Source organism: Aotus nancymaae, unplaced genomic scaffold (genome assembly GCF_030222135.1).
Source record: "Aotus nancymaae isolate 86718 unplaced genomic scaffold, 86718_ANA_hifiasm-v0.15.2.pri h1tg000097l, whole genome shotgun sequence".
NCBI lineage: Eukaryota > Metazoa > Chordata > Mammalia > Primates > Aotidae > Aotus > Aotus nancymaae.
The window spans coordinates 1,260,831-1,286,397 of record NW_026988512.1 but is presented as its reverse complement, the minus strand read 5'-3'; the positions used below and the strand labels follow the sequence as shown (position 1 = coordinate 1,286,397).

Here is a 25,567-nt window from a genome sequence, read left to right as displayed (position 1 = left end):
GACAGAACACAGTTAGATAAGTTACTAGGCCAATAAATCCTTTTATTCCTCAGATACTATTTTTTAAAAACCCAAAACATCCTGCTAGCATAAACTTGTTTTCGCTTGACAATAACCCTTAACCAAAGATTTTTGTAGTGCCTAACTTATAAAAATTATTTTTTTTTTTCAAAGTGGGGGCTTAAAAATGTAAAGAGTAGGCCGGGTGTGGTGGCTCATGCCTGTAATCAGAACTTTGGGAGGCTGAGGCAGGCAGACCACGAGGTCAAGAAATCGAGACCATCCTAGCCAACATGGTGAAACCCCATCTCTACTAAAAATACAAAAATTAGCTGGGCATGGTGGTGCACGCCTGTAGTCCGAGCTACTCAGGAGGCTGAGGCAGGAGAATCACTTGAACCCAGGAGGCGGAGGTTGCAGTGAGCCGAGATTGTGCTACTGCACTCCAGCCTGGCAACAGAGTGAGACTCCGTCTTAAACAAACAAACAAACAAACAAACAAAAAATGTAAAGAGTAGGTGTTAAGTTCCCATAGGGATTCCTGGTTATAGGCAGGATTTCACAGAACTTCGTAGCTGCAGCATTTGAGATGCATAGATGGAAAGAACTTAGGCTGGAATTCAGAAGAGCTAAGGTCTTTATTTTGGTTCTGTAATTCTGTGTCTACTCATTTTGGAACAAAATACATGTACTGCTGTACCCCTAACGATCCTAGCATGTAGGTGGGCCACAATCCCCATTCTGGCATTCCCAACAATTCACAGCAAATGGGATGTTCATCAGATGTTTTCTGTTCTCTATACATTTCCAAGTTTTGAGTACAGTACTGGAGAGTACTATCATAAAGCCATTTATTCCAGCTCTTGGGGGTGGGGGAGAATAAAATCCTTCACACTGACACCCTTGCACGTTAAAGCTGGTCACTGTGTAATGGTTATAGTTATCGATGTTTATCCTCTGGAAAGCACACATGAGGACGGGGATACTCTGGCCTGTTTCAGTTGGTATTTGCACTACAGAGTAGGCTCTGGTGATGTCAGACAACAAGCCTGTTTGATTCATTTTATCTAATGAGTGACAAGCACCTTTTTCATATTGTTATTGTAACTTTGATTTTACATAGAGAAATTCAGTAGCAAGAACTCAAATGAGTACAAAGTATTGTTTGTGCTTTATTTGGTCCTTAGAGAGTTTTGAAGTGGAAATTACCTGAAAATAAACTTTGTTTTTTTTTTTTTTTTTGAGATGGAGTTTCATTCTTGTTGCCCAGACTGGAGTGTAGTGGCGCGATCTTGACTCACTGCAACCTCTGCCTCCCAGGTTCAAGTGATTCTCTTGCCTTAGCCTCTCGAGTAGCTGGGATTACAGTGAAAATAAACTTTTATCAGAAGACCAAATAAGTTAAAAGAATAGCTAGATTTAATGTTACACAGAGAATAATCAAGGACAAAGCATGAGCAGGCAGCTTATTTATTATTTACATTACCCAACTCAGAGGTTTAGATGCAATTCTTTTCCTTTCCCTGGGAATTCCTAATCTAGAATTAAAGAGTGTTGGAATTCTCTTAAGGTACTTATCTCCAGGGAGAAGTCCACTCTATTGGAGGATAAGCCACAGATAATCTCTCAGTTTCAGAAGACTTTACCAAGAGAGCACAGAAATCATTGCCTATCAAAAGCCAGACTAACACCACACCAATCCAGGTGTAACACAGTAATTCTATTCTGATGTTAATGACCTGATGGGTCAACTCACCTCTCATTCATTCATTCACTTTACAAATATGTGAGAGCTAAGTGTAAGGCCGGTTGCCTTGCCAGGAGCTCGGACGCACACACCCCCCCGCTTTTTTCTGAAAGCTTGGATATGCTCGGGCATGTTCCCTTCTCCCCTTCTCGCACAGCCTGGCCTTCCCTTAAAGAACCCAGTATGCAAGCGGGGTCTTGTGATTCTAGCCAATAGCAGCCAAGTCTTTCTAGCCAATAGCAGCCGAGTCTTTCTATCCAATAGCAGCCGAGTAATTCTAACCAATAGCAGCCAAGTCCTGTATGCAAACAAAGGCTTGTAACCTTACCCAATAGTAGTCCTGCTCTCCCACAACCAATCGAGCTCCTTCACTCCCTATAAAGCCCCACGTCTGAGAGGAGTCCGCGCGACTTCTCTGGCCCCTCCTGTCGGACCGCAGAACCTCGCCCAGGAGCCTGAATAAACACTTCATATTGGATCTTCTTGTGTTGGCCTCAGTTTCTTCCTTTTAAACTCGGCAAGAACAAGCCTTACACTAAGTATCTGTAGCACTGTGTATGAGGATGCATGGAGTGTGCGGCTGATGAAAGGGTAGGTAGGCAACCACCTCTGCACTCATGGAATGTGCAATCTCCTTTGTTGGGAGGGGTAAAGAAGCTGGTGACAGGGAGGGGAGGTAAGTACATAAATCAGATATGGCACCAACAGTGATCTCCTTTGACATGAAAACAAACAAAGCATGTTACTCCTGGGAAACTGTAACTTTACCTTATGCTAGGAGCCAGGGCTAAGTGGAATATGGAAGGAATTTAATTGAGGTGTTATGACCTCTTTTTTGACTCCTGGCTATATATATTATCTATTATGAGTTTCACTGGATAAGGAGAGACGCTGAACATTTTATATAGGAAAATAAGCTTATAAAAGAAAGTTGGAATATAGACTGTAACTTCTAAGTTGTTAATTTTCTACAAATCTACCCCATTAAAAAAAAAATGGAGTCTGGGCCGGGTGTGGTGGCTCATGCCTATAATCTCAGCACTTTGGGAGGCCGTGGCAGGTGAATCACCAGAGGTCAGGAGTTCGAGATTAGCCTGGCCAATATGGCAAAACCCTATCTCTACTAAAAATACAAAAATTAGCCGGATGTGATGGTGCAAACCTGTAATCCCTGTTACTCAGGAGGCTGAGGCAGGAGAATTGCTTGAACCTGGGAGGCAGAGGTTGCAGTGAGCGAAGATTGCGCCACTGCACTCCAGCCTGGGTGACAAGAGCAAAATTCCATCTCAAAAAACAAAACAGAAACAAAAATGGAGTCTGTACTTGGAGTGTTTGTAACACAAAGGATAAATGTTTGAGGGGATGAGTAGCCTATTTGACATAATGTAATTATTATGCATTGGATGGCTGTATGAAAATATCTCATGTACACCATGAATATAGACACCTATGTACCCGAAAAATAAAAATTAAAAAAAAAACTCAGTCATCAGGTGATCCAAGATAGTAACAATAACTGTGACACCTTTTTCCTAAAGAAACATGCCAATGACTTATTTCTTTAAATACATTTTTTAGGCCAGGCACTGTGGCTCATACTTGCAATTCCAACACTTTGGGAGGCCAAGGTGGGCGGATCACCTGAGGACAGGAATTCGGGACCAGCTTGGCCAACACAGTGAAACCCCGGCTCTTTCTTACCAAAAATACAAAAATTAGCTGGGCGTGGTGGTGGGCGCCTGTAATCCCAGCTACTTGGGAGGCTAAGGCAAGAGAATCACTTGAACCTGGGAGGCAGAGGTTGCAGTGAACAGAGATGGTGCCATTGCACTCCAGCCTGGGCAAAAAGAGCGAAACTCCATCTCAAAAGAATATATACATTTTTTAATTACCATGGACTGTTCCTTTTTTTTTTTTTTACCTCTGAACTTTTTATTGGCTTATTGCTCCCCAAAGGGTACCGTTTCTGCTGGCTTAATGTCTCGTAACTTCGGTGTCGCTGGTCTCAGACACCACTTTGCCATCCACCTTCTGGCGGGTGACGGTTTTGGGTGGTTTGCATGGAGTTGCTGCTGTCCAGGGCATCACCAAGACTGAAGTCCTTGCTGTCTTCCAGCAGGCGGCGGTAGGTGGCAATCTCAGCCTCCAGCTTGAGCTTGATGTTCAGTAGGGTCTTGTACTCCTGGGCCTGGTGCTGTCCCTCAGCCCAGGTCTGTGCCAGCTCTGACTCCAGATGCAGCAGGATCCTGTTGAGCTGCTCCATCTGCAGGGCATAGCAGGCCTCCACCTCCCTCAGGCTGTTCTCCAAGGGGGCCTTCTGATTTCTCATTGACTCCAGGTTGATCTCCAAGGACTGGACTATACGTCTCAGCTCCATGTCATCTCAGCAGCTCTGACCTTGGCGGACTGCGTGGTGACCACTGTGGTGCTCTCCTCAATCTGCTGAGATCAGCACTTGTCCACTCCTGTTGGTTCTTCTGAGCCAGCTCATTGTATTGGGCCCTGATGTCTGCCACGATCTTGGCGAGGTCCTGAGATTTGGGAGCATCTACCTCCATGGTCAACCCAGAGCTGGCAATCTGAGCTCGTAGGCCTTTTACTTCCTCCTTGTGGTTCTTCTCCATGAAGAGCAGCTCCTCCTTGACTGCCTTGATCTCTGTCTCCTGCTGCAGCCAAGTGACATTGGTATCATCAATGACCTTGTGGAGCCTATGGATGTCGCTCTCCACAGGCTGGCACATGGCCTGTTTTGTCTCGTACTTGACTCTGAAGTCATCAGCAGCAAGATGTGCATTGTAGATCTGCAGAATGATGTGAATACTGTCCACAATATTTGTGAAGATCTGAGCCCTCAGGTCCTCAATTGTCTTGAAGTAATGGCCCCTAGTCTCTGACCTAGGGTCCCTTCTCCAGGTGCTCCCAAATTTTGCTCTTCAGCCTCTGGTTCTCAGTATTGAGGCTCCTCACTCTGTCTAGGTAGGAGGCCAGGCAGTTGTTCAGGCTTTGCATGGTTTCCTTCTCATTCTGGATGCCCCCCATTCCTGCCAGACCCCCGACCTTCCCTGTGGCCAGGCCCCCAGACCCCAGAAATCGGTGGAACAGGACACAGAGATTTGGGAGCCTGAGCCCCTGGCACCTGCACAGATGCTGGCCCTGTTGCTGACCAGCTGGGTGCCGTAGCTGGGCTAGAGCCCAGGGGCTGGTAGTTTGTGGAGAAGGTGGAGCGAGTGGTGAAGCTGATGCTGTCCAGGGAGGAGAGCGGGAGGACAGGACTCAGGCTTTGCCAATGACTACTCCTTGGTTTTTACCTATAATATACCAGCTCTTGTAAGGTAAAACAAGAAATTGAGAGGTATGACATAGAAATGTAAGATATTTAAAAAGACTAAGCCACACTGAATACTACACTATTACAATTCTAGTATTATCTGCCAAATTTAGTGTCCTATCATTTACCACTTTATCATCATTTACCACCAAATCCCACCAAATATGACACAGAGACACTTTGTTTAAGAAAAGTTTTATTAATGTGTTAATATTTCAGCAAAGTTATTGCAACGGGTTGAAAATGCAGACACACTATTACAGGCTGTAAGGTAACAAACAAATTTTACACAATTAAAATGTTACACATACTTACGGGATTTATTGAATGACTAACAGACGCATAAAAGAAATTAAATCTGAAAGACGAAATCCAGTATTAGCACCTACAATATCTCTGACAGTGAAACTCTTAACGGTTTTCTTCTCCTAATGTATTTTTAAACTCTCTCCCAAATACAGTGCTCTCAAACCCCAAGGATGAATGAAAGGCATTAAGCTGCCCTGATCCTAGGAACATACAGTCAAAAGGAGAGCTACAAATATTGACTCAGACTTGAGAGTTTTTCTCAGAAGTAACTTACTGTACTTGACCCAATCATAAGATTTCTGTGCACTGAATACTGTATATGAGAAAATTCTGTGAGTCATAAGGTTTGCCAGTAGGGATTGTTAAAAATTAGTAATATACAGTATTATTCCTATCAAATTTTTTTCTCATAAGTTATATTTATAACAAAACTATAATTATTTTTTATACTTGCTTATTACATATCCAGGGACACAGCAGGAACATCTAAGTGTTTGATGGTTTGGCATCCACTTTATTGTGCTTACTGATTTTTGATGAACAAGCAACACACATCACATCTTCTCAACATTCAGGGTAATGCAATGATGACATAAAATTCTCCAAAGAAATAACTGGAAATTGCATTAAATACTGCTTTAATTAGGAATAATTGCTATAATAAAACAAATAACCTTATACATTATTTTTTCAATGAGCTTCCGTTTGAGAAACTAAATAGTAGAAACAGATCTTAAGATTTGAGTCAAAACTGGTAATTCTTTGAAATCTGGGAGATGAATTAGCAAAACCACAGTCACAGCCAACCCCTCACCAAAATCCTGGAGAAAAGCATTTTATTAATTTAGGGGAACAAGATGGAACACTGGCTAAGATAAGACTTGTTGAGGTCTAAAGCCACCTGAGAAGCTGGCCCAAGGAATGAAGAGAACCAATGGTACGTACTGGTGGCAGATAAGAAATAAGCTTTGCACTGGGCTGACCAACTGTGTGTTTTATTAAATGGCTCTGAATAAAAAAGTGAAATGCTTCATTGTGTTTCTCAGGAACTAATCAAAAGATTACAGAGTCCTACACAATTTGGAGACACAAAGTGGATGCTGAGCGACGAGAGGTCACTCCAGGTGTGGAATTGTAGAAAGTGAGTCCTTGGAGTAAATGGCACCGTGGCTCTGGCAGCAGATAGAAAGGAATGATGCTCTGGAGAGGAGGTAGGGACACTCTGCGGTCGGCCAGTGGATACATGAGGGGCCTGGCTGGAAGTGGGATCTGTAATTAGAGGGAGAGGTAAAGGTTTGAGAGAGATGCTGAAGATAACTTGTAAAACCATTTTTCTTCTATCAACTGATATGAGCTATTATATGTGGTCTATGTTCTACTAACCCAGGATTTTATCTACTAAAATATCTTGGTACCATTTGTCTAAATGAGTCTACAGCTAAGAAGGCTACAAATCTGTAAGTCCTATATATTCACATCTCTGACCAAGCACATCACCATGGAGCCAGGCTGCCTTGACTGCTGTCTACCAGCTGTTCATCCTTGGGCCAGCAACTTAAATTCTCTGCCTCTGCTAACTCATCTGAAAAACAGGGATAACAGTATCTAGATAACAGTGTCTACCTCACACGGTTGTTGTGATGATTAAAATTAAGCATTTGGAATAGTGCTGGCACATATGTGCCAACAAACATTAGCTGTTTTTATTGTCACTAATTAATTGTGATGGAATAATCATGTATTCCTTTTTTTTTTTTGAGACGGAGTCTCACTGTGTCACCCAGGCTGAAGTGCAGTGGTATAATATCGGCTCACTGCAACTTCCGCCTCTTGGGTTCAAGCGATTCTCCTGCCTCAGCCTCCTGAGTAGCTGGCATTACAGGCGTGTGCCACCATGCTTGGCTAATTTTTTTTGTATTTTTAGTAGAGATGGGGTTTCGCCATGTTGGTCAGGCTGGTCTCAAACTCCTGATCTTCTGATCTGCCTGCCTCAGCCTCCCAAAGTGCTGGGATTACAGCCATAAGCCACTGCGCCCGGCCTTATGTATTCCATTTTTATATAAAGATGGAAATCTTAATTCACAGAGAAAACACCAGTGTATCTAACAATAAAGATGTAATAAAGATATATGCAAGATATTATAAAAATTAAGCTGAAAGAAAAGTGTTTTGGTTTAAAGCTCTTTTTAAAAATAACGGCCCTCGTCATGTTTGCATAGTCTTTTGTTAAGTCACTAATTCCCATATATTGCTTCAAATTGCAGACAGCATGCAGACTGAAGAAAAAAAGAAGAACTGAATAAATTATGCTTAGAGTTTCCCTCCCTTCTCCAAGATCTCAGCCCACACTGCATCCTGGACCTTGGGAACACATACTCCAAAAAGGAAATTGTGCTGAACAAATATATCCGCATTCCTGAAAAGATGGTATCCAGAAGTTCTTAATGTAAATCTTTCCCACTGTAAAATTCCACAGTTATTTGAATATTGATATATTAGCCTCTGGTGTGTAATTGCTTAAACCCCAACACATGATTACACAATAATAGCTGCAAAATGAGTCATGATAAATGGGCTGTGCCAAGTCATCACAGCTGCAATTGATATAAAAACTTATCCCATGGCATGGAACAAAAGCCACACAGAAGGTTCCTGGTTGTTTGTTTGAGAAGTATCAGTTTGAAGATTGTACATGAGAAAGTATATGGACAAGTAACACTAAGTATTCCAAAACAAAGCCCCTCTCCCACCTTTTTTTGAGACAGAGTCTAGCTCTGTCGCTCAGGCTAAAGTACAGTGGCGCAATCAACCTGTGTCCCGGGTTCAAGCAATTCTCCTGCCTCAGCCTCCTGAGTAGCTGGGATTCCAGGCGCCCACCACCATGCCCAGCTAATAGTTGTATTTTTAGTAGAGATGGGGTTTCACCACGTTGGTCAGGCTGTTCTTGAACTCCCGACCATGATCCACCCGCCTCGACCACACACAGTGTTTGGATTACAGGCATGAGCCACCGTGCCCAGCCAACAAAGCCTTTTTAAGGAAATAAAACATATGGCAGAGGATATCATGATTTAGATATTTGGCTTTCACGAATTCAGGTGACACATTCACTAGTGCTAAAGAAGGCAGCTCTGGAATGCTGCATGGCTTGCAGGATTGAATAAACTATATAGGAGCAGACAAAGTGTATTTTTTTTTTTAAAGTATTGAACAAGAGAAGGGAATAAATCTCTAGAATAATCTGATGAACTCTTCCCTTTCTTCATATTCCTGCTGCTGCAAGTACTGAGAGGAAGTATGGTGTAGAAGACAGGGGTTTAACGGTCAATCAGACTTGTGTTCACATCCCAATACTTGTTAACTGTGTGACTGTAAGAACATCATTTAATCTATTTGTAGCCAAGTTTGCTCATCTGTAAAATGGGGAAATACTATGCAGGTTTCTTGTGAGATTCTGAAGTACCATTTGTATAATACCAGGCACATAGTAGGTGCCCTCAAAATCGTAGCTTTTATTAATGTTGCCCGAGGAAGACATATGTCTGCTTTGATACATTCTGTGTCTGTGCTATTAATTAGTGACAGAGACCTGTAAGCACAGTCAACTGGAAAAGCACAGCAGCAGAACGCTTTCTGTAGGAAGACCACGTAACTGAAATTGGTAGAAATAGTGAACTGCTACTTCCTGTCACTTAGAAGGCTATGCTAAAGTACTTACAGCTTCAACATGACTCTGCCTAGAGATTATTAGTATTAATTTGTTTCTTACTCATTAAAGGGTAGTATCTGAATATCTAAGGACATTAACACTTTAAACAAAGGAATTAAGTTTCTACTCAGTAGGTAAGGTTTCTTCTACAGGGGTCTGAAGCTACTTAAATAAAATAAATGGAATATTCAGAATCTCCCCACTCCCCTCTGAAATGTTCCTTTGCTTATTAAAGCCATCTGTCATATAGGCAGACATCTCTCAACTGATTTTTATATGCAAAACCCAAGTATTTATATGCCTAGGATAGTTTTGAAATATTGAAACAAGCCAAGTAACTGCCATCCCTCAGTCCCCCACCAAAGTAACAACAAAACCATTCTGAACACAATACAGCAGGAAAAAAATCAGAATTAAATTCTCTCACCAAACAGAACTTGGGCTGAATAAACATTTTAAATATCAAGCTAATATGGTGACTAGCTTAAGTTAACACAGCAAATATATCACTATTTAACTGCATGATTTAATGATTTATTTACCATAAGGGGAAGAATATTCATGCATCTTCTAAAATTGCAAAAGCTGCATACAGGCCATATCATTTCATATTTACCTTTAATTCTATGGTTTATCTTCCACTGCTCATGCCTCTGTCTTCATAAATGGTAATTTCAATCTAAACAGCATGGCTGTTAAGAAAACACACTACAGGACACAACAGATAAAGGGGACGTCGCAAGGTGGATGGTGTGATCTGCAGACTTTGCTTTCAGTTTGCTTTGCTTATTTTTAAGTTATTAAATTTTTTTCCTACTTAAGTTTGCTTTCAATTTGCTGAAAATTTCAAGAAATGTAATCATTTATAGTAGTCCACATGTAGTTCCTTCACAAACACTGATGATTTATGTTTTGAAAACAAAAAAAAATTTTGAAAAATATGTTTTATTTGTAGAACTAGGGAGTTCTTAACGAGAATCCATGGAGGTAATGAGTTCAGGGATTTAAAAATGCCCTGAAATTATATGAAAACTTTTTTCTTGGGAAAGGAAGGGTTCATGACCCCTGAAAGTTAAAGAACTATTGTTGCAGAGTATAATAAAACTGCTGAAATTATCATCAGCTGGAAGGCCTGGGATTATGTGACCTAGGTTTTTTGAAATAATCATTTACCCATTGCTCCAGTTATCAAGCTAAATTACTTTTTTGCAATTTTATTTACCAAAATCATGTAGTGATTTTCAAAGCTTACTGCCTGTAAAAATATGCACAGTATGTCAAAGGTAATGAAATTATACATCTGGCAGCTATAACTGATTTCAACTAGTCAGATGAACCCATGGAACTGCAATTCATTAGGATGACAAGTCTCACCACACACTATGAGTTTATCCATTTCAAAGGGCTTCAGGTTCAGGATTTCTGCAGCTGAAATGCATTACTCAAACCACCCCCATTATTACTACAAGATGCCCTCAGAACCACCAGGAAAGATGGTGACCAGAATAGTAAACAAACCACAAAGACCTGCACCATGCAATGGTAAGGAGAGACATGCCTTAATAGAAAAAAATGTTGGAGACAGGGGGTTTACAGTAGGTATGCAATTCACACAGAAACTTCCTAAGGCAAATACAGGATGGGAGTTAATGCTCTTTAGCCGATGCCAAACAATATCAACATTTTCTTTTTATAAATATTTAGACCTTATGATCCGGACTAAAAAGATACAACTCGCAGTCCTCGCTCAATGGGGTCTGTCAGGAGGAGGCCTTGTGGAGCATATATCTTCTCATTCTGCTCTTGAATGTATTTGGAGATTTTCTTCAGAACCTGACAGAAAGAAACACCACAGCTTTTTACAAACTTCATCAGACTTCCCTTTAAGTGTTAGTGAGATCTCAAAATATTCAGGCAGTAGGAATTCGTTTTCAAGGCAAGTCACATGGATATTCATATGGCAGAATACAGCTGTGATTACTTGGCTCACATGAGTTACATATGACATATAGCAAAGTGTGAGGGACTCTTCAAGTCAAAAATATCCTCGATGGAATGTAAATAAATGCAAATGCATACACAGCACGGTGAGAACTAACCCCCTCCTTCCTACTTTCCGCTTCCCAGTCACCTCAATCCTGCATGTAGAGAAACACAGATGGTTATATACACAATGGCTGCTCATGCTTCTCTTTCCCTATTCATAAAGTGTTGTTAATGTGACATCGTCTAAAATCAAGGACAGTTCTTGGCCTTGCCATTTACAAAACTTAAAGGACGGCTTCTCTCCTTTGTACATGTTCATTGATTTAAAGTAATGATGAAAGGTTGGCCTATAACAAAAGGTAGTCCTGTTATTTCAAAACTAAAAAGTTTATTTCCTTTGTAGAGCATGTGGGCATTAGCTGCCAGGGAGTTTCTGATAACTACAAGTGTCTTATGTCATTTCCATGAGTGCATGTAGTGCTATTCTGCAGTCTGCTCATTTCCTAGACAGGAACCTCAATTTATAAGTTTAGTATTAAGCTTGTAAAAGTCAAAGCAAATGTAGACAAAAACCAGATAGGATACAAAGGAACTTCTGGAAATTGCCAAATCTCCAGCTTTAATAAGGGCAATTCTGAGACAGATAAGCTAGAAGAAAATAAATCTTAATAGCTATATCCAAAATCAAAGAGTTACATGTTTTATTTCAGGCTCAAAGTCATCATAACCTTTTCCTGGCTCTAATGTTCAAAGAGGCTTTAATCCAGTTCTTTAAATTACTATATATTTCCTTAAATTCACACTGTTAGGAAATGATAAAGTCACAAATGTGATCACAACTTAAAAGGGAAAAAAGAACTGTATGAAAATAGAGTTGGAAATTAAGCAATGATTTAAGTGCGGCTTATATAACACACAGACCAAACTAACAAATTAGGATGTTGCAATTTAGATGCTTTGGTATAAACTGATTTGGAATGTAAAAACTCTACATGTTTTGTATAACAAATTTTCTTATTGAAGAAAAGTAATTTAAACAGTTTATTCAAGTGTTCTTTGGGGCTTAAAAAAAATCTCATGTTTTATGCTTCTTTAAAAAAGCTTAAGATTATTGAAAGAGCAGTCTGCATGGTTCTTATATAATAAATTAAGAGTACTATTTCTAAAGAAAAGTTTTTTTTCATCTTAATTACTTGAAGTGATGCATGTATCATTCTCCTACTTTCAGCACTCAAAACATTTGAGCTGTGCTTGGTCTTTATGAGCAAAAAAACCCCTTAGGCGCTATCTTCACATCAGAGTTTGTCAATCATCCTGAAATAATGAATAGAAGGAAGGAGTCCATCAAGGTGCCCAACTCAGGCCTCTCAATCTTTTCTCCAATTTCCTCCTCAGCTCACCCGCCAGAACTGGAAACTGGAGACTCAGTCTCCCTTCACTCCAGTCCATGAATACTAGGGAAGAGAGTCAGAAAAATGCCTGCATGGCTGGTTTCAAAGAAAGGATTCCTTCAGAACAGCCTTCCTCCTCCTTTCTCTGGGTACAGGTTACCAGCAAAGAAACAGCATTCCTTTATTTGGTTCAAGCACAACTTTGTTGGGTAAGGATTTTTTAAAAATAAACTTTAGTAACATTGATGTGCACTTGGGTATCAGTTCAGAAAGAAAACAATTAGTTTTCTTTTCGTATAAGGGCTAAATCTTCTTAAAATATTTTGGTGAAGGCAACACTGTCCTTAACAAGATGCTTTAAAACTCTTAGTCTCAAAATAAAAATAAAATTAAAATTAAAACAAACAATAGAACTCGTAGTCTCTTTAGTAGTGGAAAAGCATTAATATGTGTAAACTCATACTATGATCCCAGAAAGGACAAAGCACCATTCTCACCCCCAAGAAACCTCATGTTGACATTTTATTCACACTTTTTTATTTTTGGTAAATCAATGTCAAAGCAAACCAATATTAAACAAAGTTATCTGTTACTCTCAAGTCCTCAATAAAACTTCAGTTTGTATAATATTTACAAAGTGAAACACAAACCTTGGAAAAAATTGCTGCCCTCCCTGAGGATATTAAACTAGAGAAAACCTACTAGACCTTCAAGAAAAACAGCCTGATGAGGCTACTTTAAGTAGCACTAGCGTCTTAGTGTTTTCAGAACATATTCGAGTTCTCTCCTGTCTTCCTTCTAGACATTACAGCACACAGGCAGAAGGGATGTTTTCTAGTTCATGAACAAGGCAGAGAGATACTGAGAGGAGAACCTTCTACGAGCCCATTTGTTCCCTAATTATCATGGGTAGCAACAATAGAGAAATAACACTGAAGTCTTTATCTTCATTTTAAATCAATAAATAGCACATTCTAGGGAAAAATGCATGATTGTTCTAGTGAGTTTTAAAAGGGCTATTTACAATTTCAAAAAATTTAACACACATGACAAAGTATAAGCACTGTTATATTTGGCTTACTGTTTGCAGACTAGGAATTTTGATGTTTAAAACAATAGAGACTAAATGACTCAACCCCATCCTTTCCTAAGTAGAAAGTAATAGCACAAAAATTCCTCAGAGACAAACTGGGGAACAGAGAGGGCAGCTGTGCTTACATTTTAATAATTTTATCAAAAATACAAATACACACTTCTATTTAAAGTGTAAGTATAGCATATCTTAACTATGATCATTCCAGTTATTAATGCTGCACAATACAGTTATCCATGTTCAGTTTCTACAAAATACCACCTATTTTTAAAATGTGGCCATGCCTTAAATTTGCTTTCTGGATTAATTTTATTTGGTGTTTACTGGCTTTATAATATTGGCTCTATAAAAAGAAAGGGGCCTTGCTTACACCTATAAAATAGTACCTTACACAATGTCTACAAATCCAAGTTAAAACATGTATTGTGATCAACCCAGTAACCACTGTATTTGGTATTAAGGACCATCTTCCAAGACTATTGACTGGAAAGATTTTAACTGAGATCTGCTAAGTGTTTTCAACATCCAAATCAACTAGCAGCTGGTTAAAAGATTACTTATACTTGAAAATAAAAAATCGTAAATGAGTGTACAAATATCTGATTAAAATTTACGTAGATAACTTCATTTAAAATCTATCTTGGCTGGGCACAGTGGCTCATGCCTGTAATCCTAGCACTTTAGGAGGCCAAGATAGGAAGATGGCTTGAGGCCAGGAGTGCGAGACCAGCCTAGTCAACATAATAAGACCCCATCTCCAGTTTTTTTTTTTTTAAGTTAAAGTAAAAAAGACTGGCTGCTGGGTGCAGTGGCTCACATCTGTAATCCTAGAACTTTTGGAGGCCAGGGCAGGTAGATTACTTGAGGCCCAGGAGTTTGAGACCAGCCTGGCCAACATGGCACAAGAATCACTAGAACCCAGGAGGCGGAGGTTGCACTTCAAGAAAACACTGTTTATTAAGCACTGACCACATGTAAGGCAAATTATTAATTCTAATATCCATTTGAGAGAATTCAGAGAGATTAATTTGTCCAAGATCTCATAATTAGCATGCCCTGACTAGCACCCAATAACCAATTTTTTTACAAACGACATCAGTACTTCTATTTCAGCAAATATACATTGACAAATACAAATTAATTAAAATTTTATCAACAAAGTAATAACAAGCCCTTTAATACTTCACTAAGCATGAATAAAATACTCAAGAGATGTACTTCTACCTTAAACTGGCAATATTATGGACTGCTGTAAATAACCATTCCCGATGATCGAGTTTCTCTCCATATGAATTCAGCTTTACCCTCCCCTCCTACATTCAGGGCTGACTATCAGCATATCCCTGGGAGTTGGTCACCTCTTTACACCTCCCCTACTCCCTTCCTAGTCCAGGCTATATCACTCTTGCCTGGACTTCTGTGGAGATTCCTATTTTGTTTCCCTACTTCTACTCTTATGCCTTTTTTTCCACAAAGCAAAGAGATCTCTTTAAAATGAAAATCTTGCTGGGTGCTGAGGCTCATGTCTTTAATTATCACCCTCTCTCAGTTCCCAGGGCCCATCAAGCTCTCTGGGCCTTTGTGTATGTTCATCTTTCTGCCTCAATGCCCCAGGCTTTTCATCCTTCACGCAACAGCTTAAATGTTTCCACCTCAGAGGCCTCTTCTGACCACACATTCTAGATTAGGTCCTGCCTATTATTTTCTATCATAGGCCAGTTTGTTTCCTTCAAGGCACTTATCATAATGTATAATTTTGTTGGCTTTATTTTTGCTTCCTTGTTATCAGTTGTCACCACTTAATTATGAACCCCACAAGGTCAGCAACCATGTTTGCCCTGCCAGCACTTTGCGTAGCACATAGTAGGCTTTCAATAGTTATTGAGCAAACAAATCCCCTGAGCCTTCACTCACCAAACATATTATTAGAGGAGATACACTAAAACAGACTGAAAGCTGACACTGAGCCTTGATAACTTTTGATTCTGAAAGTTAAACAGGAATGAAAGTTAGCTTCTCTGTGTGGTATTGATAAAGAAGGGAAGAGCGTGGTCTCTTTAAATGATACAGAAGCGGGCAGGGAAGTGCTGGGTGGAGGAGGGCGTGGTCCCTGGCTAGTGCTCCGCCTCCGGGTCAGTGCCCAGTAGGTGAGGACAGGAATTGTTGTTTTCCTGCCCAAATGTTGCATTTCCACCCTGGCCTGCCACGCCCCCATCCTGTGCCTATGAAAACCGAGACCCTAGCAGGCAGACACATAGGTGGCTGAATGTGGAGAGGTGTACATCGGTGGAGGAACACACAGGATGTCGAGAGGAAAACACTGGCGTAAGAGCCCACTGGATCGCTGGTAGGCAATCAACTGGCGGAATGACGTGGAGTTTGGCCAGGGTGGTTGGAGAAGAGCTGGGCTGTTCAGCAACCTGACTCCAGGGGAAAATCATCTCCCTTCTGGCTCCCCCATCTGCTGAGAGCTACTTCCACTCAACAAAATCTTGCACTCATTCTCTAAGCCCACATGCGATTGGATTCTTCCAGTACACCAAGGCAAGAACTCTGGGATACAGAAAGCCCTCTGTCCTTGCGATAAGGCAGGGGTCTAATGAGCTAACACGAGTTGCCTATGGACCCTGTAACACATGCCCACTGGGGCTTCAGGAGCTGTAAAACATTCACCCCTAGACACTGCCATGGGGTTGGAGCCCCAGTCTGCCCATCTGTATGCTCCCCTAGATGTCTGAGCAGCGGGGCACTCAAGAAGCAAACCACGCCCCCATCGCACGCCCTGCGACAGGGGACAAGAGAACTTTTCCCGTTTCAACATGGGAAGGATATAAATAACTATATTAAATATACCTGTTTATATGAGATGGAATTATGGTAACAGCATGGTAATGAAGAATACAGCAGCATTTTCAGCTACAAGCCCCAAAAACTTTGGCTGCAACTAACTACACGCACTCTCCACTACATGGAGTGTAAGACATTTCTATCAGATGGGGTACATTAAACGAGTGCCTGATATACCAAAGGCATGGTGTTAGGCATGAAGAGGGATACGAAATGGTTAAGGCATTGTCCTCAAGAAAAATACACACTTTAAGGGCAAATAAGACAAGAACATAAACTGCTGCTACACTCCAAAGAAGAGTCAGGCAAGTACCAGAAAAGAGATACAAATCAAATGTTGTAGGGACACAGAGAAGAGAAAGAATTCTGACTAAAAGAGAGAAAAAGTTAGATGGAAGTGAGACCTAAGGGACTGGTGGGATTTGAACCTGGGAAGATGGCATTCTAGGTGGAGGAGAACCACAGTGGCTATGTTTGCTGACCAGGGAGGGATGGAGTTTGGCTGAGGAAGAAAGTGAAGGAAGGAATGGGAGGTCGTGCTAGAAAGGTAAACTGAGGTCAGCTTGAGCAGGGCCTTGAACTTTACTCAGTGGCAAAAAATGGGAAGCCAGGGAAGGTGTCTTACTTGGCAGAAGTAGGGGAAGTAAATCTCTGTTTTATGAACACAGTAGCAGATAGTTTAGAAAAGCAAAAGAAGGGAAGAGATGAGACAAGTCAGACTATTTCAACAGTCTAGAAGAGAGAGAATAAGAGCGTACCCTAGGATGGTGGCAGAGGAAATCACAAAAACTTAATGACTGGGAAAATGGAAGACATTTTAGCCTTTCCCTCTTCTTTATCCCCTATGCCCAAAGATGGTACTGAAAAGACAGGGGTTCTATTGACAAAATGGGGAGGTGGGAAGTTTGACTTCTGGTCACCTTAGGTTGAGAAATTAGCAATTTGGGAGCTAGCAGGCAGTTGGAAAGAAAAGTTAAGAACTCAGGTGGGAGGACAGAGTGAAACTTAGGGAAATAAAGTAAAAACATTCCCAGAAAGCTAAGTAGGAGAACATATAGATTTTCTACATTCTTCTTAAGTGTAAGCCAGTCTGAACATCGACATGTCAACTGCAACTGAACACACCAATTGTGACCTGTTTTGAAAGACTCAGGACTATGTGCTCTGTACACAGGCACAACAACACAATTTGAATGACAAATGCCCCTAAATATGTTATGGCAACTATCACGATGTAAGCATCGATATGTAGTAAACTCACCTTTTTCATGATTTTAAGAGATTTTTGTGAAAACAAATGTAGCCTTACCTTCTCATAATGAGTTTCCATGCATAGGAAGATGGTATACGCTGTTAAACAAGCCAAACAACCTTCAAGATATGATTGGCCGCCAAGCTTCTCCGCTTCTGCATAAAGGTTATTCAGAGTTCGAACTGTTTCTTCAAACTGCTGCCTATCAATCTGTAGAGAAGACAGAATGTAAAAGTAAGTTTTGGAAAAAAAAAATCAACGTACTAATGCATGCTCTTACTAATTTATCTTGTTTTGTCACCATTCTTAGCTAACAGTTGACCATTTTTTTGGTGATTAAATCTGGGCCTAAGTTATCGAAACTGCTTAGTTTGTTTAATTTTATCCCTTTTATAAATACTGGATAGCTTCAAGGCTCAATAAGGTACTTCTTTATTCTTTCTACTGAATTTCAAGTAACTTTAGACTATTCCTCTTTCCATTGATTTAGATTCACATTTACTGAGCACCTACTATCAGATCCTATGACATATCTCAGAGAAAGATAAAGCACCGCTCAGTCCTCAAGAGTGTAATTATGCAAGTAGAACAGGTATGTAAACATAAAAATGCAATAAGCTGACAGGGTACTAGCACAGAGGCAAATATAAAGTCTAGTGGGGGCACATAAAAAGGCTAAGTTTCCTTTATCTGGGGAGAGCAGGTAATCTTAAATTGAGTAACCAAACACTGGAATTTACTAGACCAAAGGGAATGGCACTTTAGCAGAAGAATCAAAAGGCCTAAGTTCTGTATTCTGTTTAGTCAATCTATCTCTTTTAAAGTAACTATCTTGTTACTAAATAAGGTAAAATTTGTTAAGGTAAAATCTCAAGCTAATACACAATTTTTCAAATAAAGTCATTCTTATTACTTCTTCCTATTTGGTGACACCATTATCTTAAATTTACACTAATACTACTACAGGCTGAGCATCCCTGATCTAAAATTCAGAAGTCAGAGAGGCTCTAAAATCTGAAACTTTTGAGCACTGATATGACAAGTGGAAAATTCCACACCTGACCTCATGTGAGGTGTCACAGTCAAAATGCAGGTGCACAACACACAGTTTATTCAGTGACCCCAAGGGTAAAAAGACCCTTCCAGCCCCGGTCAGCTGCCATGTATCTTTTCTATGCACAGCCAGATTCTCCCATGCAAGCATGCTCATAAAGGGTGATAAGATGGTTCAGTGTACACACACTTTGTCTCATAAAGTCATTTAAAATATTGTATAAATTTACCTTCAGGTTATATGTAGAAGGTGGATATAAAACATAATGAATTTTGTGTTTAGACTTCGGTCCCATCCCCAAGATATCTCATTAGTATAAACAAATATTCCAAAATCTGAAATACTTTTGGTTCCACACATTTCACATAAGAATCTTTACTGTTACCCATCGTTTCACTCAATCATCTGCTTTTACTTTGTTCTTCCAATATTACTTTACTGTCTTCTAATAGTACTTTGTGTAACAGATTTCAGATTTCGCTATTTCATCCCAGGACTTTCAAGGGCCATTAGGAAAGCATTCATCCAATACTGCCATTCTTACCTGTTCACACTCTAGGCCTTCTCTTGCATAAGGATTCCCTTATTTCTAAGATTCATAACTACTTATTTACGAATTCTCTTTTTTGTAGTCTTTCTTTAAAAATACTTTTTGTTTGCCCTTTTTCCCCCCTCTTTCCTGGTTGCTGTGAACCCTATTAAGTCTTTCTTTATAATAGAAATGACTCCGGAAAAAAAAAAATCAGTCTGATGTGGTGGCTCATGCCTGTAATCCCAGCACTTTGGGAGGCCAAAGTGGGTGGATCACTTGAGCTCAGGAGTTTGAGACCAGCCTAGGCAACATAGTAAAACCCTGTCTCTACTAAAAATGCAACAATTAGCCAGGCATGGTGGCGCAAGCCTATAGTCCAAGCTACTCAGGAGGCTGAGGTGGGAGGATCGCTGGAGCCTGGGAAGTGGAGGTTGCAGTGAACCAAGATCTCACCACTGCATTTCAGTCAGGGTGACAGAGTAAGACCCTATCTCAAAAGAAGAAAAAAAAAATATTTCACTCGTCACCTAGGCTGGAGTACAGAGGCACAATCTTGGCTCACTGTAACCTTTGCCTCCCAGGATCAAGTAATTCTCGTGCCTCAGCCTCCCAAGTAGCTGGGATTACAGGTATGCACCACCATTCCCAACTAATTTTTGTATTTTTAGTAGAGATGAGGTTTCACCATGTTGGCCAGGCTGGCCTTGAACTCTTGGCCTTCTGTGATCCACCCACCTGGCCTCCCAAAGTGCTGGGATTACCGGCGTGAGCCACTGCACCTGGCCCGAGCCACTGCACCTGGCCCCAAGAACATCTTTTTTTCTGAGATGAAGTCTCACTCTGTCTCCCAGGCTGGAATGCAGCAGCAGGGTCTCGGCTCATTGCAACCTCCACCTCCCGAGTTCAAGCGATTCTCCTGCCTCAGCCTCTTGAGTAGCTGGGATCACAGGTGTGCACACCACCATGCCTGACTAATTTTTGTATTTTTAATAGAGACGGGGTTTCACCATGTTGGCCATGCTGGTCTCAAACTCCTAACCTCAGGCAATCCGCCCACCTCAGCCTCCTAAAGTGCTGGGATTACAGGCATGAGCCACCAAGCCAGGCCAAGAACGTAATCTTTCAAAGTGTAAAACAATTCATGACCATCCATAAGCTATGACAATTCTTTAAATTAGAAGCAGTTGTAGTCATTGTTTTGTCCTTTGTGTGGAAAATGTGAGGAGTCAATAAGCCAGTGGCATGCATTAGTTTAATGTAACCTCTAAAGTGGTGTTAGCTCTACCAATTTTTCAAAAGGAGTTATCTTAAATTTCCAGAAATATTAGAGTTTTGGACAAAGGCTAGGTGGGTAAAGATGGCCTTTAAGCAGTTCTTCACTGAGCTACCCCTTGAAGATGTGGTGTCAAAGCTGGTTATCTGGGAACCTAAGTCAGAGTTCTCATTCCCGAAAACAGACTGAGGAGAGCCCAGCGAACAAAAATGGTAAGCTGTTATGTTCACCTAATTATGCCTAGGTTAATGTCTTCAGTTTGTCCACCAATAAGTCTACAAAAGTCTAAATAATTCCAATCACATCTGATGTGTCTATAATTCCTTGAATTATTTCTATTTCTTCATATACAATACAATTTAAAACCATGGATTCAACCCAGAAACATCTTATTTCTTCCATATTAGAATTACTATTTATCCCAGGAACCTTAATTATTATTACTTTTTAAGTTTAGAGACAGAGGCTCACTATGTTGCCCAGACTGGTTTTGAACTCCTGGCCCCAAGTGATCCTCCTACCTCAACCTCCCAGAGCAACTGGGATTACTTGGGTGCAAGTCACCATGCCCAGCCAGAAACACTAATTCTTATGAGTTATTTCGAGATTACAATGCCTTATAGGATAGAGGCAAATCGTATGTCAGTTCAACAAACAAACACAAAAAGGCGAATTTAAAAAAAAGTTAAATGGTTAAAGAAAAGTAAATGCCAACAAGTTTTTGAAAAGTTATTTTTAAAAAGGAAAATAATGGGTAACAATCACAGAAGGCATCAATAAAGGCAAATGACAAACTTCACAAGAAAGGGCTCGAGAGAACAAAATGTTGGCATCTGTATCTCACTACCGTTAGGCTGTGAAAAACAGCGGCCAGTGTTCTCCCTTAGGCTCCTGGACACTGATACAGGAGCTCTATCAAAATTTAGAGATACGAGAAGTCAGAGCCAAATAAAACTGGAACCCACAAACATCGAAAGTGAGAATGGAGAGAAATCAGGTTCATTTTCCCCAAATTTTGGTTTCTTGTTGAACTATACAGTAGAAAGCATGGTGAAGCCTCCAGTGATCACGTATCAAGGGTGGCAGGTCTAAGGTAATTACTAACCAGATGGGGAGACTTATTTTTAAAGGGAAATAAGGGAACAAGTGCCTCAATTACAGTTCACTCATTCTTCTACCCAGACCAAGGGTAACTAAGAGATCTGTATTTTGGCTAATGAGAATAAAGTTTCCTTTAAAGAATTGTTCTGGCAACAAAACGCTTAAGCATCAAAGTATTACATTCTAACAGGCGGCAGAGAAAATGAACTTGTTAACAGACAGAACCTGTCCTTTATTCTAAAATTAAAGGGCACAAATGTGTGTATCTTTAAAAAATGCTTTAAAATAACACAGAACACTTGCATGTTCGTCTCTTTCTCTATTACGTTGCCAAGTGTGATGCTCTCACAAAAGGAAAATCAGCCCCAATGGCAGAGCAATCAGTAAAATTTCTAGGATAAGTAGTAGAAAAACAGATATCTTTCAGTTTTCATCAAAGCAAGGAAAGTTTAAATCTGTAATTTAAATTTAAGCTCAACACACATACATGCATACACACACAATCAAAGCTTTTCTGGTGGTTTAAAGCATAAGCTAGTGTTTTAACCCTAACATTTAAAAAGAAAAAAAGAAATTCAAAGGCACAATTGAATAGCACCATGTAACATTCCATGTCGTACTTAGTACCACAAGCAGTTCTGGGCCATACGACGTCAAAGAGGTAAAAGGACTCCAGAATTTAGAAACATCCATTTCCTGAGATCAGTGGAGCACTGTAACTACACTGTACTTTTGTACTCAGATTACAAAATAAAGGTTCTGCCACACACAGAATGGAAGGCTGATGTCTGATTCTGCATACACACATTTAGCTCAAATATATGAGGTGTAAGTGCTGCTTTAAAACCTTAAAGCAAAGGAATCTTTAATGTCCAAATAATGGTGGTGAAAAAGAATATATTCTGAGTTTGAAGTACATAAATTGTATGTTATAGTTTCCATAAGAAGCTTAAAAATAAAACATTTGTTTCATTCCATGTAAATCTTTTTATTTATTTTTCAAGACAAGTGTTGCTCTGTTGCCCAGGCTGGTGTGCAGTGGCATGATCTTGGCGCACTGTAACCTCCGCCTCCCAGGGTCAAGCAATTCTTCTATCTCAGCCTCCTGAGTAGCTGGGATTACAGGCGCCTGCCACTATGCCTGGCTACTTTTTCTATTTTTAGTAGAGACAAGGTTTCACCATGTTGGCCAAGCTGGTCTTGAACTCCTCACCTCAAGAAATGCACCGCCTTGGCCTCCCAAAATGCTGGGATTACAGGCGTGCCACAGGGCCCAGCCTGATTCCATGTAAATATTTTGCTTTCTTTTTTTTTTTTTTTTTTTTTTTTTTTTTTGGAGACGGAGTTTCGCTCTTGTTACCCAGGCTGGAGTGCAATGGCGCGATCTCGGCTCACCGCAACCTCCGCCTCCTGGGTTCAGGCAATTCTCCTGCCTCAGCCTCCTGAGTAGCTGGGATTACAGGCACGCGCCACCACCATGTAAATCTTAAACATGTAAAGCACATCAATTGTGATGTTAAATTATTTAAAAATAACATTCAGTAGCTCTAACCAACTGGCCAGTTGCTGAATTTCTAACTCTTCAAACCACTGTGGGTAGTTTCACCTACTGTCACGCTGAGTTAACTCACAACATAGTTGACAACATACTGCAGCATTTAAATGGCTTTTCAGAAACAAGTCACCTCACCATCTTTTAAAGGCACATTTGATTAATTTGCAGTTAAAGAAACATATTTGGGCCACTAACCTGCCAATTACTATGTCAAAATGAAGGAAGCTATAATGGATCATTGCTGATTTCCCAACCATGGCAACAGGGCAGTACGACCCACCTCACTGTAAACTGTCTGTAAATAACTGCTACACATTTCTCTATACAGACTCATCCACACCTACTTATCCCATGACCAGCATCTCTCAGTCCCACACCCAAGGAATGCCTAATCACCTCTCAGGCCCTGCCCTCCCTGTCACAGAGGAGAGAGCCACAAAACCTGCTCCCAGCTCACCAGAAATTGATCCCTTAACAGGAAACAGAATCTACGTAACATGGGTCAAGACCAAAAGAATCTTTGGTTGAGTGTACACACGTGGGCACACAAAAACACAGGCAGGCACACACTCCATTACCGCTACAAGAAGATACAATTATTTTTTTAAAAAACGTTTTGCTAAGTCTGAAGAAACGGGAAACAAATCCTATTCTTCCATTTTGCACGCAATGCTGCTCAAAAGACCTATATCCTGATGACCATTTTGATATGCAAGACAAACAGGTGGCTCCCAGTGGATGTGACAAGTTTAAGGCCTTGTTCTGAGATATTTTCCTGTCCAGGCCTATCTAACGCTCTGTGTCTTTAAGGTTCCAATGCATCGCCTGGCAATGCACTTAATAAACCCTTTCAACCAAACAGTGGGACCAGCACAGAGGCAGCAAATACCAGTCATGAGAATGATGATGATTCCTCATGCGTGGAAAGATGGGAGAATATAGCTTACAACCTGGTGACTGAGGTGGCCTGGAGCCTCAGGAATTGGCTTCTCATCGCTGCCGACAAAAACCCGGGGTGCGGATTTGGGGGAGTGCAGCAGAAGACTGCTGGGTCCAGATTCCTGGCACCTGGCAACAAACTTCTGTAAGGTGGTCAACCCCGGCGATCGGCCTATCATTCTTCCTCCTCCAAACACCTGTCTTGCTTAGTGGCTCTCTTCTCACACCTTTGGCCAAGGCCCCTTCTGTGCCTGGCCTTCCCCAGAACCGAGGGGGCCCTCGGCGGCCCGGGTATCGCCCACACCCCTCCCGTCCCCAGTGAGTCTCCCCCGTCGCCCAGAGCAGGCGTGGGGAGCCAGGTTGCGTACCCGGTTCTCCAGCTCCGCGGGAAACTTGGTCTGGAACTGGCAGCGTGTGCCACTGCTGTAGTCTCGTTGAATGAACACCTTTCCCGACACCGGCGCCTGCTGCGGCCTCATGGCGAGGACGGGACGGGCCGCGCTGCGGGATTGGGGAAACACCAACCGTGGTTCAAAGCCCAGGCCTGGACCCGGGACTCCGGCCCGCCAGTCCCTTGCCCCCACCCGCCGCCCAAAGCAGCCCAAGGCCTCCTCCGCCCCGCTCCCCTTCACTCATGCTGTCACCGCGGGCCTTAGCTGCCGCCTGGCCTAGCCCTCGCGCCCCCCACAACCCGGTTCGGCCCGGGAAACACAAACCCGCCTCCTCTGCCCTCCAGCTGCTGTCGCGCTGCCTTCGCCGTCACTTACGTCCTGCCGCAAAAAGCCTCTTCCTCGCCCCTCAGTTCGGCTTCCTACTTCAAGTCGGGGAGCCACCCTCTCCTCCGGCCGTAAAGCGACCCTGCCGAAGCTGAGCGCTGTGGGGCTGGGCCTAGGAAGGGGAACGCTGTGGGCGGGGCCAGGGCCAATCCCGCCTTCCGCCCGCGCCGGGGTTTCCGGAGAGGGGCGGGGCGAGCTGCGGGGCTGCCAACGGCGAGAGCGCGCGGGGGCGTGAGGGGCGGAGCTTCTCTGCTGTGTCATTTCCCTAGTGATTGTGGCAGGTAGTTCCCGATCGCTTAATGTGAGGGGTTATTTTCGTTCTTGATTGGACGTCGCGGATTACGCGTGAGTTATGCCACCCAACTAATACACAAAACAAAAAACAACACCCGCTCCCCAAACCCTCAAACACAAAACTCTCATCGTGTTCAGAAGTAGAAAGCAGGCTCGAGGGCATCCATTTAGTCCCTGGACTCGTGAGACAGGGTCAGGAAGCGAGGACGAAGAACCTGCCTGGGCCCCAGCGTTGAGCGCCCCCGCCCGGACTCTTCTTTGGGGACGGCTTTCCTCTCACCCCCCATTTCCACCCAGCCCCCACCCACGCTCCTCAAGTGACCCAAGGGGACAAGCAATTCCGCTCTCGTTGGCCACTGGTACTTACTTTACTCAGCATCT

At 41.8% G+C, this 25,567-nt stretch overlaps 1 protein-coding gene and 1 pseudogene across 3 annotated transcripts; both read right to left on the bottom strand.

Annotated features, from left to right (window-relative positions):
• Positions 1-3,721: 3,721 nt before the first annotated feature.
• Positions 3,722-8,940, bottom strand: LOC105733491 (keratin, type I cytoskeletal 18-like; annotated as a pseudogene).
• Positions 5,254-25,054, bottom strand: GOLGA7 (golgin A7). 3 transcript variants are annotated; one of them, XM_012476055.3, is made up of 6 exons: positions 24,884-25,054; positions 24,485-24,617; positions 17,720-17,872; positions 10,825-10,926; positions 9,710-9,772; positions 5,254-6,653 (listed from the first exon to the last, which is right to left on the bottom strand). In XM_012476055.3, the coding sequence occupies exons 2-5, from the start codon at positions 24,593-24,595 to the stop codon at positions 9,725-9,727; spliced, it is 414 nt and encodes a 137-aa protein (XP_012331478.2). In that variant the 5' UTR covers positions 24,596-24,617; positions 24,884-25,054; the 3' UTR covers positions 5,254-6,653; positions 9,710-9,724. The 3 variants fall into 3 exon arrangements, with proteins under 3 accessions (XP_012331478.2, XP_012331477.2, XP_021531527.2); XM_012476054.3 differs by lacking the exon at positions 24,884-25,054 and adding an exon at positions 24,833-24,868; XM_021675852.2 differs by lacking the exon at positions 24,884-25,054 and adding an exon at positions 24,833-24,867 and having other exon boundaries at positions 9,710-9,777.
• Between the last annotated feature and the right edge of the window lie 513 nt (positions 25,055-25,567).